The 13,440-nt window shown below is 43.9% G+C and overlaps 1 protein-coding gene across 1 annotated transcript; it reads right to left on the reverse strand.

The window, feature by feature from the left end:
* Positions 1-8,899: 8,899 nt before the first annotated feature.
* On the reverse strand, positions 8,900-11,818 carry LOC138912176 (uncharacterized). The gene has a single exon (XM_070212039.1). It carries the CDS (start codon positions 11,816-11,818, stop codon positions 8,900-8,902), a length of 2,919 nt encoding a protein of 972 aa, XP_070068140.1.
* Between the last annotated feature and the right edge of the window lie 1,622 nt (positions 11,819-13,440).

The raw sequence follows: 13,440 nt of genomic DNA on the forward strand, positions 1-13,440 counted from the left end.
TAGAACTAATAACGACAACATTCGGGCGATCCCAAGAACTAGGTCGAGCAATGGTGCAGACACTAAAAGTTCGGGCGGATTTTCTTCCGGTTTTAATAAAAGAAACACACGCATCAATCAATTTTGATATTAATTAGTTCCACTTTTATTCACTTTGTTCTTTCGCTTCTTGCTTATTTTTTCTCGAGACTTTCTTTGCTGCACCAGAAATAAACTAGTGATAGACTGTACCACGTGCTTACCCTACAGCCCCGTGCCTCTGCGTAATAATCCATATTCCCGGTTTCTCTACGACGTTCCGATCCGTTTCAGTACTCGCACTCGACTGACTTCCCGGCGTTTTTCCCTCTGCCTTCGACCCTCGCAGCCGCGGCTTTTTTTATCTTCTTCTCACATCACGGCGCGTGCCTCCGCGCTGTCGCTGAGGTGAGCTTTTGTCGCTAGACTCTCTGATCGCGCGTTTACGCGCTCGCACTCCGTCGCAAGCTATCTCGTTGGCCTACGTGGCTTATTGTTGTCTTTCTCTCTGTCTGGCGTCGGCTTCGCCGTCGACGACGTATACTTTGTCACTCTGCCTTTTCGTTCGTTTGTTGCTTCTCGTTTTGTCTTTCGCCGGCTGTACTGTCGCCGCTGTGAGTTTTGTTATACAGCTGCGCGACTGTACCTTTCCCTATTCCCTATTCCCTTGTTCGCTCCCCTACTATATATCTATAGACTAAGGCATATGGTTTTTCTTAGGGCTATGATTATTATGTTTTGAACTGAAAGTGGCTTCATGAGATTCTCTTTAGAACTATTAAGGATAATAACAAAGTAGTGAATATAATTGATAACAAAACTCCCCCACCTACTCCATGGGCTTGGGGTTATCGATAACGTAGTAATACTAATTAGAATATTGATTAAATATAATATAATAATAATATTGAATGCCGTCCCTCCCCCCTCCGTGGGGTTTTGGGCGCTTATGTGGCGGCGTCTGAATCGGCGTCACACAGCAGGACATACAAATTAATAAGTCGCTTAGCGAATTTTAGAAAAAAATACTTTTTTATTTTTTCACTTTTCTTATTCACTAGTTTACACAATTTCTATTAGTACCGAACTTATTTAATTTTCACTGCTCACAATACTCTCTTGGGTCGACCGATCAATTCGGATGCAAAAACGGACTGCCTGATCAAGGGCCGATTATCTGATAAGCAAACCTCGGTTTAAGAGAATCTAGGGACTTGTCAAGAATTGAATAAGAGATGGACTCAAGAGAGTCGGAATAAATTGGGTGATGCAATTATTGGTTTGATTGTGGAAATCGATTAAACAGATTACTCTGCAATTTTGGGCCTCGCTGGGTGCTGACCGGATGATAATGTTTACATTTGGGAGACCCGGCTTAGTTTACAGTAGAAGGCCCGCGGCGCAAATGTTTATATTAGAGGGACGGTGGCGCAAGCGCAATTGTTTACAGTAGATGGACCGCGGCGCATTTGGAACTTAATAATGAATTCTTATTGGAGTGGGTAAGATAAATAAGAGCTCTGGATTTCGTGGGAAAGCTGAGTAAGAAGTTCCCAGCTAAAAGTTGTTTACAAACTGGGTAAGGAGCCTGGGATATTGGGTTGGATAACTCCCCCCATCCTAAATTGGATCGTCCCGATTCATTGGAACTGATGGATAAAGCGAATTTAAATGAGTGGTCAACTCGACTACAATTTCATCTTCAATGGTATTTGCATTGTTGGATATAATATTTTCGAGCTCTGCTTCAATATGAGCTTGTCGTGGTTTGCATATTAGATATTTTTTGAATTTTAATAAAATTGTGATAATTAAATATATTAAAGTAAATATGATCAATATTAATGTTATTGGGATTTGAGTTTGTTTAATTTGAATAAAAGGGTTCAATATGTTAATGTTATCAAAAGTAAGTTCCGAATCGTTTGACATAAGATATTCGGATATTAAGAAATTATTATATTGCTTAGCAGTGATACTTCTGTCTTAAAATTAGAGATTACATAATACTTATTTTTTCATTTAGCGACCTGATTATCAATTAAGAGTTTTCCATCATGGTGTGAGATGGATCGTGCGTTATACACTTCGCTACGGTTTGTAATAATGGGGTATATTATATATATTATAATTAACTCTTGGTGTATGGCGATTTTAAATTTAGAAATATCTAATATGTCTGTAATTACTACAGGTTTTTGTTCGTGTTTAAAAATTTCCTGGATGTCTTCAGTGTTTAGAATTTTAGTGTTGAAAACATCTATTTTTGCTAATGTTATTGTATCCATTAAATTCATAAGATCGTAAGTTAGCAGACGAAGGCGGTGTTTTCTAAGCGGGAATTCTTGGTTTGAAAATAGTGATTGAAGATTTTCAGTTAGGTTTTTTATTTCTTTGAATAATTTTGAATTAATTACAAATTGATCGTTATTATTACGGATTAAATCATTAATTTTATTACGAACTGCTATGAAATCATCATGATCTGGTGTTCCTGCTATCCATTTCCAAAGTGTACCTAATTCGTTGATTCCCCTTTTAGCTCTACTGGGTGTAATTTGCGAGATAAGAATTTTAATAAAGTCTAAGTCGTAGGAAATTTCCCACTTCGAATTCTGATTGCTTATATTTAAGTGAGTTGATTCCAGATGAATTATGTTTTTATATAGACTTAGGGCCGGTTTCTCGAGTGCCGGCTATCATTTCTCGAACAGATAAAGTCCCTGCTAAGGCATTTTGGCTTTCTCGATCATAAATGTGAGAGCTAACTTTGACAGGGACTCGGAGTCCCTGTTAAGCGTTTTCGGCTCGATAGAATGACAGCTGATTTCCCAAAGCCAACTAAGAAGTAGAATCGAAATCACAGCTGACTTTTCCCTTGAAATATACCCAAACAGCTGATGAAATAATCGAAGCACGCTTTTCTTTGCACAATTCTGTGCGTTAACAGCACTCTGTAATTGTTTCTCGTTCAGATAAATTAAGGGGTTATATACCTTTTTTTTAAAAAAAAAAACGAAATTTTTTTTTTTGCTGATTCCTAAAGTATATCCCCTAGAGAACATCTTCCCAAATTTTCATACAGATCCGAATAATAGTTCGATAGGAAAACAGCGTTTTGCCGCGCTCGACTTCAATAGTTGCAACGTCAACGTAAAACTTTGAATGCGATTATCTCAAAGTCGTGTTTTTCCAAAAGTGCCTTCGCTGTGACCACGATTGCGCAAGAACTATTTGATCGATCTTCTTCAATTTTTTTTTAAATTATTCGTAATGATTGTGCCGAGTTCGTGAACGATTCAGTTTTTATGCGTCAATTTTGATTTCGCAGAAAAAAATTTATTAATTAAATTTTTAGTACTCGAAAAATCAATTTTTTGGAAAAATTGTTACTGTATGCAAAAAAAAAGCAAATATTCTTGAAAATAATCGTTCACGAACTCGGCACAATCATTACGAATAATTTAAAAAAAAAATTAAGAAGATCGATCAAATAGTTCTTGTGCAATCGTGGTCACCGCAAGCCGCTATAAAAAAAAAGGGTTCCGAGAGAATTGCCATAACTTTGTAAATTATTCATATATTTTCAAGATCAAACGCTTGTTGTTTCGATAAAAACATGTACTATCAATAAATAATAACTTCAGTTTCATAAAATAATTGCTACACACCTGAAAAAAATCCAAAGTTCCCCCAATTTTTTCGCCCAAAAAAGGTATATAACCCCTTAAAGCAGTCGAGAAAGCCGATTTGTTTTTACGAACAGTTTATCTGGTCTTTAAGTTTTTCGAACAGATAGCTATCAGGGACTTTGACAGGGACTCGAGAAACCGGCCCTTAGATTAGTTATATGGAATAGGTCAGCGTAAGATTCATATATTAGAACGTCTTTAGTATCCTTGTAAATAAAAAAATCATGGTTCGTATAGTCCATTATTTCGGAATTGGTGGCGACTATTATCAACAATACGTATATTTATACCCTTGTAGAGGGTATTATAATTTCAGTCAGATGTTTGCAACGCAGTGAAGGAGACGTTTCCGACCACATAAAGTATATATATTCTTGATCAGCACCAATAGCCGAGTCTATCTAGCCATGTCCGTCTGTCCGTCTGTCCGTCTGTCCGTCTGTCCGTCTGTCCGTTTCTATGCGAACTAGTCTCTCAGTTTTAAAGCTATCGCGATGAAACTTTCCCGAAGGTCTTCTTTCTATTGCAGGTAGTACATATGTCGGAGCCAGCCGGATCGGACCACTATATCTTAAGGCTCCCAAACAAATATAAGAAAATTCATTGTAACTTTGTAGGAAGTAGGCGTTTTTATTCTTGACTACTTAAAAACAAAATTGAAATAAATCGAAACGCTGAATCTGGAATCCCTGGAACTGCACCGAGTGAGTATTCTTTTATCTACAAGGGTATATAAGCTTCGGCTGGCCGAAGGTAGCTTCCTTTCTTGTTTTGAATTCATTTTCTGTAATTTAAAACAAATGTTTAAAATTTGATGTTGTCTTTATGAATAGTACGGTTTCTATTATTTAAAATAACCTTATTGGGTAGATTTTCCTTAACTACTTGTCTTTTATATCGAGAATTAAGCTTGTTTCTTTCCCCATGCTTCTTTTCAAAAATAACTTCCCCTTCGAGATAGTCCTTCTCCTTTCTGTCCTTATTATGTCCCTCTAACATTTTCTCTTGTGTAGTTTTTAACAATAGAGGAATAGTATCGTGCTCAATTTTATTATAAAGTATGTCGAAGGGTTTTTGGTTGGTTGTTGAATGAATGGTTTTATTATATTCTTGCGCGGCTCGTATTACAATTTCGGTATAGTCGGTTAAATTAAATTGCTCTTTAAGGCAGCGGCCTAATTCTGTAAATGTCGAATGTGCCCTTTCGACTTGACCGTTTGAGGTACTGTGTCTTGGGTCGGCGTAATGTAAAGTTAAACCGCTTCTTTGTGCAAAGGATTTAAATTGCGCAGAAGTAAAGCTCGGTTCATTATCGGTCATTATTACCTTGGCTAGAGGGAATTGTTGAAGTAGTTCCATTACTTTATTTTCAATATTTAATTTATTTTGGATTTCTTTAACTACTAGAAATTTTGAATAGGCGTCAATACAAGTTATAAAAATGAGACTTTGCGCATAATATATATCAATATGTAAATTTTCGCCCTCTTTAGATGTAATTGGGGCTTCACCAATAGAAATTTTTTTTGGATGTCTATTGTATTTGTTTTTATTGCAAATATTACAGTTTTTAATATATTCTTTTAATTTTGAAAATAACTTGAGCCAGTAATACAATCTACATATTTGTTTGAAGTTTTCATCAAGTCCTCGGTGTTTATTGGGGGCGTCGCAAGTATTTCTTCTAGGGTTGAAAGCAGCTTCCGGAGGCGTTGCGGCTTGTTGCAATAGCCGGTGGCAAGCTGTGGGGGGGGAGAAAAAACACTTTGCGATCGCGACGTAGGGAAATAAAAGAGAACGCACGTAACTTTTCGTAACTAGCGCGGACCGGCCGGGCGATGTATTTCGTAGAGTTTACAATGAGAACTGAACTTAAAACTAATGAGCGCTGTGCTTCAGAGCGCTGTGGAGAGATCCCGGGCGTGGGAAGGCGGGAGAGCGGGAGAGCCTGGAAGTAGGCATTCCCAACGAGGGAAGAGCGGGCATTGGAAGGGCGGGGGATTTAAGAGCGGGGCAAGCGGCGTAAACATTCCGCCCCCCTTGCAATCGCTAGCGTTGCAACGAAACCCCACGTGTCATCTAGGACTGGTTGCAGGCACCGGACAGGATCCACCCGAAAGTCTTCCCCTGGGCCACTGGGAGTCCCTCGTCGACCAGGTGGAAGCCAGGACGGATGACCTTGCCGTAGACGTCGGCACCCAGGACCACGGAGATGCTTGCCGGTAGATAGAACCGCTCGTCGGCCAACGGGAGGTCGCTGTATTTGCTGACCACGGTGTCAGCAAGCTCTCGGATGGGGGTGCGGATGCGGACGTTTGGCTCCACCTTCAGGACCACCTCCAACTTGAAGTCGTCGTCGCGCTTCGACCGAATCGTCGCCGTAAAAATCCGCTCGTCGCTGACGGTGGTAGTCGGCAAGCGGAACGCAGTCGCCAGGGATGCGTCGATGCAACTTGTCGGCGTACACGGGTCGATGAGGGCGGCTGTGTCGAACTTCTTGAGCCCGGTCTCCAGGATTACCATGGCCGTCGGCAGGACGTTGACACTGTGCCGCTGGAGGATGGACGCCAGTGACGGTGCCGGTGTCGAGGAGGCTGAGCGCGGCGGAGAGGCAAGCGCTCTGCGAGTTGGCGGATTTTGCTGGCGCGAGCGTTGCTGAGAAGCGGCGGATGCCGAGCGCCTTGCCGGGGCCAGCGCTTGGCGAGTTGGCGGATTCTGCCGGCGCGAACGCTGATTGGTAGCCGACGGCAGAGGGCGCTCGTGCATATGGAGGAGCGTGTGGTGCTTCCCGCTGCACGTTTTGCACTTGTCGCCACTGCGACAACTCACGTCAGAGTGCTCGTGAGCGAGACAATTTGAGCAGTACTTGTTGACAAGCACTGCTCGAAGCCGCTTCTCTGCGCTCAGCTTTAGGAACCTCTGGCACTTCCGAAGCGGATGGATTCCACGGCAGACTCGGCAACGGTAGGAATTTAAACCTCGAGTACGTCTGCTCTCCAAAGCCTGAGCGCTGCGTGGACGAGGAACCATGATGTGATCTGGTAGGGAGTAATGGACAAAAAAAGAAACAAACATGGAGATGATTTAAAAATGATTAGATGACGAGGATGGTTGGAGAATTATGCGGAGGATGTTGGTTGAGGAAGACGGTTGGAGTGTTCTCCTGGCAGAAGAACCACCTTGGTCACGGGACGCTTAATAATCTTGCGTGCCGTGAGAATGTTGACGACACGGACATTGCCGTCAGCCCCCGGAAAAACAGAGTCGATTCTGCCAAGGCGCCACTCATTCGAGGGCAGATTGTCTTCTTTGACGACTACCAAGTCGCCAACGCGGAGATTTGCGGTCGGGGCCTGCCACTTGTTACGCTTGTGGAGCTCCTTGAGATACTCCTCTTTCCATCGAGCTTGGAATTGCTGATGGAGCGCCTTTAAGTGTTGCCACCGATTCACAATGGACTTGGATTCCCCTTTTAATTCGGGCTCTACTATGGACAGAAGAGGTCCGCCGACGAGAAAATGCCCTGGTGTCAACGCTAAGAGATCAGTAGGATCTTCTTACATGGGAGATAGCGGTCTGGAATTTAGACAAGCTTCAATTTTCGCTAGGAGGGTTGAAAGCTCTTCAAAGGTGTACTTTCGAGTAGCGGTGGACTTGTAAAACAAGGTTTTAAAGCTTTTGACACCAGCTTCCCACAGGCCTCCCATATGGGGTGCCCCCGGAGGAATGAATTGCCAGTTGAGCTGCTGATGACTATACGCAACAGTCACAGACTCTTTTACGGCTTGTAGAAAATCTCGGGAGAGCGGGGTGGCAGCGCCGACAAAAGTTTTCCCATTGTCGGACTGCACTTGACGGGGACAACCTCTTCTGGATACGAACCGAGCGAAAGCGGCGAGAAATTTCTCGGTCGTCAGATCGGATGTAGGCTCTAGATGGATGGCCTTTGTGGAGAAACATACGAAAACCAACACATACCCTTTTGTAATTAGGCACGCTCTGCCTGTGTAATTTTTGATGTCGGAAGGGCCAGCGTAGTCCATCCCTGTGTACGTGAATGGCCGGGAAAAAGACACTCGCTCTTTCGGAAAACTTCCCATCATCTGAATTTGCAAGCGCTTCTTATGAATAACGCAGACCTTGCAGGAGTTAATCACAGCCTTTACCAAGTTCTTTATTCTCGGAATCCAGTATCTTGACCGGGTGAGACGTACGACTAACTGGTTACCTCCGTGCAACGTTATGAGATGCGTAAAGTTCACCAGTAGTCGAGAGAGTGCACATTCGTACGGGAGTATTATCGGATGTCGTTCGTCATATCGCAAGTTTTCGAAGGCCGTTATGCGGCCGCAAGCCCTTATAAGCCCTTTCTGATCTAGAAAGGGGTTTAAGGAGAGGATTGAACTTGTCGCGGACACAGGACGCTTTTGACTCAAGCAGCGATATTCATTAGAAAAATATCTGCGCTGAGTGCTAATGCCCATGAGCCGTTCAGCGGCGACAAGTTCTTGGGCTTCTAGACGGACTTCCGACATCTGCGACTGTTTCTTACATCGCTGGACAAAACGGTGGACATACGCAAGGACCCGTAAAGCTCTATCTAACTTGGAAAAGCGATCAAGGATGTCTTCTGTCGGGATGGACGCCACATGGGCCTTGACAGGACGCCTTTCCACTTCGGTCACCTGTAAGTCGGTGCTTTGGGAAGGCCACTGATCTCGTGGCTTTGACAACCAAGTTGGTCCATGCCACCAAAGGGAGTTGTCGATCAGGTCTTGTAGAGGCACTCCCCGACTGGCCAAGTCAGCTGGATTGTGTTCGGATTGAACATGCACCAATTGGCTGCCTCTGTGGACTGGGTAATCTTTGTTACCCGATTGGCAACGAACGTTGTCCATTGGCATGCTGGTTTGGCGAGCCATGCAAGCACAATTGTGGAATCGGTCCAACAATGGAGTTTTGAGGACAGCACTGGCATATGGGGGAGGATGGATTCAGCCATCTCGAATAGCAATAGAGCTCCACACAGCTCTAGCCTTGGAAGCGATACAGTTTTGACTGGCGCCACGCGCGTCTTGGCTGTAAGGAGATGCACTAGCGTCGTGTGCCCGATTTCTACGCGCACATAGATCGCAGCACCATACGCCTTTTGAGAGGCGTCACAGAATCCATGATGTTCGACTCGGAACTCAGGGCGGAAGGAAACCCATCTGGGAATTCGGACTTGATCTAGGACGCCACTTTTGGCACAGTTCCATTGGGAGTTCATCATCCCACCCAAGATCATGAAGCCAGATCTCCTGCATGAAAATCTTGGCACAGACCACGAAAGGAGCGAGCCAGCCTGCTGGATCAAACAGCTTGGCGATTTGGGAAAGAACATGACGTTTCGTGAGCGTGGCTTCGTTGGATAGGTCTGGAGGGGCGAAGAAAAACTCATCGGATGTTGCTTTCCAACGGACTCCGAGAGTTTTCGCCGTGCTTTCCGTATCTATCTCGAGGAACTCGGCGTTTAAAAGATGATTGGTTTCGATATGAGCCAGAACTTCTTTATGGTTGGAGGTCCATTTTCTTAATGGAAAACCAGCCGAATCGAGAGCACTCTGCAACTCGCGAATGGTAAGGTGAGCCTCTTCTGCAGAGTCAGCTCCCGAGAGGACATCATCGACGTACATGCAACCACGAATAACTTTACTCGCCCTCGGATGGGTTAGTTGCACGTCGGTCGCCAGCTGTTGCAGGACCCGAATTGCCAGAAACGGTGCACAATTGACCCCAAACGTAACAGTTTTTAGCTTAAAATCGCGAATGTATCCTTCTCTATTGCGGAATAAGATACGTTGGAACGCCGTCTGCTTCGGATCTACCCAGATCTGCCGATACATTTTCTCGATATCAGCACTGTACACAAAACGGAAATATCGCCACTTCAGGATCTGGATGGTTAGATCGGACTGTAGGACCGGGCCAGCATGAAGGATATCATTTAAGCTGACCCCATTGTCTGAAGGGCTGGAGGCATTGAATACCACTCGAAGTTTGGTGGTCGTACTCTCCGGTTTTAACACCGCGTGGTGTGGGAGGTAATAACACGCTGAATCGTGGGTAGGAGGGACTTCTCTCATGTGGTTGAGGTCGAGATATTCTTGAATCACTGAGTCGTACTTGGATTTTAGCGCACTGTCCCTTTTTAGCCGCTGCTCGTTTCTTAAGAATTGAGCCAACGCCAGGGATCTAGAATGTCCTAGGGAGCATTTCATGTTCTCAGGATCTCGAAAGGGAAGACTCACGACATACCTGCCGGTATCGTCTTTTGTGGTGGTCCGAAGGAAATTATCCTCACAGATCACGTCGGATTCTTTTGCCACCTTTACTGGCAGATCCTCCACCTCCCAGAATTTGGTGAGGAGTTTATCGAGAGACGCTTCGTACGTGTGTGCATCATGCGTAGAAAACGATGAAATTCTATCTTGCCTCGGAGCGGGTACTGGTCCTGTTAGAATCCAGCCGAAAATGGTCTCTTGACTGAGAAGAGAGCCACAGATATTCGCTCGGGTGCCGCTTAGTAGAATGGAAGGAAGTATATCGGCCCCGATTAAAAGATCTATTTGTGCGCTCTCATAAAACTTTGGATCCGCTAGTGGAAGTTCGGGAAGATCTCGCAGGAAATGTTGCGGAAGCGGACATGAGGGAAGATTTCCGGCTATTTGCGGAAGCACGTAGGCAGTGGTGTTTAACTGCAAACTAGGCCGGGTCGGAGAACGAATCGTCAATTGGCAGAGCTTTTTAGTCTCAGCGGAGACCGTTTGATTAAGCCCTAAGACCTGTGCTTGGATAACCTGGAACGGCAGCTTAATCAGGTTGAAAAGGCGCTCAGTAATGAAGGTCGCCTCAGATCCGGAGTCTATTAAGGCTCGCGCTTGGTAGTTGGAACCCTGATGGCATATATTAATCATGGCGGTGCCTAGGAGGACTGACCTAGAGCCTGCCGCAAAATAATTTTGAAGTGTTGGCTGCGTGCCACTGGCAGCCGAGGGACCGGGAGTATTCGGTCTGGATCTGGGCGTTGGCGTTGGATTTGCGCGCGCCGGGGACGGGGTGCCTCGGTGTAGGAGGGTGTGATGGCGGCCGCGGCACGTGAAGCAATTATGTGCGCTTTCGCAGTCGCGCAGCTGATGTGTCCGCGCAAAGCAGTTCAAACACAGCTGTTTTCGTTTGATATAGGCGATGCGTTGGTCGACCGTCATCCGGAGAAACTGGGCGCATGTGCGTATTGGATGGTTTTCTCTATTACAGAGATCGCACCCTCTAGGTTGTCGAGGCGTTACCCTTGTCTCATAAGAATTTATTCTCCGAGACGCCGAGTTGGATGTGGATGCCGTGGGCTGAGCCTGACTAGAACCTGATGGTCGAACATCATCTATGGCTTCTAGGGTTCTGTGACGTTCCGTTAGGAAAACGTTCAGCTCATGCCACGTAGGGATCTCGGCTTTGTTGTGAAGGGACTGCTCCCATAGGGAAAGCGTAAGCTTTGGGAGTTTAGATGAGCACATATACACCAAGAGGCAATCCCAAGTTTCGACCTGAATACCGGACATTTCTAACGCCGTAAGGCACCCCTGGATGGTACTTTGAAGTTCTTTCAAAGCTGACCCAGACTCCTGTGTAACGGACGGCACATTGAAGAGTATCTTCAATTGACTGTTTACTAACAATCGCTTGTTTTCGAAACGCTCAGTGAGATTATCCCACGCTGAGCGAAAGCCATCGTTAGTAAGGGGTGAATTTGCAACTATACTGTGAGCGTCGCCCCTCGTCTTAGCATTGAGATGGAATAATTTCTCGACAGGAGTGAGTCGAGGATTGTTGATGTAAATTGCCGTGAATAGATCCCTGAAGGTTGGCCAACGAAGATAATCGCCGGTAAAAACCTCGGTATCGCACGGCGGAAGGTGGCAGCCTGACGGAATGTATGTCTGAGGAGTATCTGGAGTGGAGGTAGCTTGCGGATTTTGCGGAGTCTGCGCTATTTGGTCTGCTATTTGGGCGCCGCACCTTTCGTACGCGCTGTAGCAGTAACCGTACTTAGCCTTGAGAACTGGCAACATGTCAGCTGCACTTTCTCCGGCTGCTACAAGGCACGCGGTACACGCATCGTACTCTTTTTTGATGCGGACCCATACCGCCGGACCGCCGCGGGAATATTTATTCGCGCCTCCAATTCGGAAAGTCGATCCGAGACTTCAATAAATTGGTTTAGGGCGAGTTCGGCAGCCGTTGCAACCATTTTCGTGCTGGCTCGCGTGGATCTTTCGATAGGAGAAGGAGCCCTTTTGGTAATTGGCGTCTTGACCTTTGTAGGTGTGGGCGTCCTTATAATGATTTTCGGAACTTTCGGTGATGAAACAGGGGGTAGTTTGTTAGAACTTTCCCTGGACATACCAAACTAGGATGCTGTTTTGATTCGGAATGTGCGCGCTGATCTTTCGGACAAAAATCAGAAAAGAAATTACGGACTGGTGGAAATAGGGTCTCGACCTGCTAAAACAGTCGATATGCGTGGCTGAATTATTGTAAAAATAATCCCCAGGCTTTTGGTGGAACGATGGAACAAGAATCGCAAAAAAATACCAAAAATACTAAAAATAAAAGACTGGAAAAATACTGTTCTTGATGAAGTATTTTTCGATTAGTATTTTATGAGGGGTGGCTGGCCGAAAAAATTATTCGGAGACAAAACAAAAAAATACGTTGCAGTGGTATGCGGATGAGATATTTTTTTGGAAATTTTCTTTTTTCTCCCCAACAAGAAAATAAATCAAGTATATATATGGAAATAACAAACTCAATAAATAAATAAAAATACTGGAATGGACGCGGTAACTAATGGATTCGGACGCAAACCGGGAACAATATTAATAGATTGATTCCACTGGTTTCTGGGATGTGGACAGTATTTTATTTAATTTTTTGGAACTCTAGCGATGAGGGATTTTGTAAATTTAATTTTAATTTTTTAACTCTCAGTATTTATTTAAGTTTATTAGAATTGAGCTTGGTATTTATTTTTTGGTTTTTTACTTTATTTTATTTATTTGGAATTTATTTGGAATGGCTCGGAATAAAGAGCACTTTAATCGTTGGATAACACAAATGCCCAAAAATGAACTCGTGCATAAAGCCCCTTTGCGGGCTATGTGCGAGAAATGCTGGAATGCGCGGGAATTTTGGAATTCGTATGTATGTATGTTGAAGAGGAAATAAAAGAACACACTGAGACTCAAAAGTTATTTCACGTCGGCTTTAGGAATTTATTTAATATATATATTTATGGCCGACGGAAATACTTCGATGTTCGGGATTGGGTGTTTTCATAGAAATAATATGTATGGGAGTATGGATGTAATATGTGTGTAATATATGGATGTAATATATGTGGAATATGGATGTAATATATGTGGAATATGTAATATGTATAAGATATGTAATAAATATGTATATAAGATGTGGAGTATATGGCAATCAAGATGGCGGAAAATTTTTATTTTAAATTTTGCCGGCGGGTATGTGTTGTGCATTTTCGATTTATTGTGGACTGTATTTGGATTTTGAATTATGTATGCAAATATTTGTCACAGCGGATATACAGTAAAAAAAATCAGTATCAGTGTTTGTGGGCCGAAATTGGCGGAACACTTAATTTTTGTGGGAAATTAATTGAATTTAATTT

Source organism: Drosophila takahashii, chromosome 2R (genome assembly GCF_030179915.1).
Source record: "Drosophila takahashii strain IR98-3 E-12201 chromosome 2R, DtakHiC1v2, whole genome shotgun sequence".
NCBI classification, from domain to species: Eukaryota; Metazoa; Arthropoda; class Insecta; order Diptera; family Drosophilidae; genus Drosophila; species Drosophila takahashii.

Coding starts and splice junctions, on each gene's coding strand:
- LOC138912176 (XM_070212039.1), bottom strand. CDS start 11,818: ATGTTGCCAGTTCTCAAGGCTAAGTACGGTTACTGCTACAGCGCGTAC.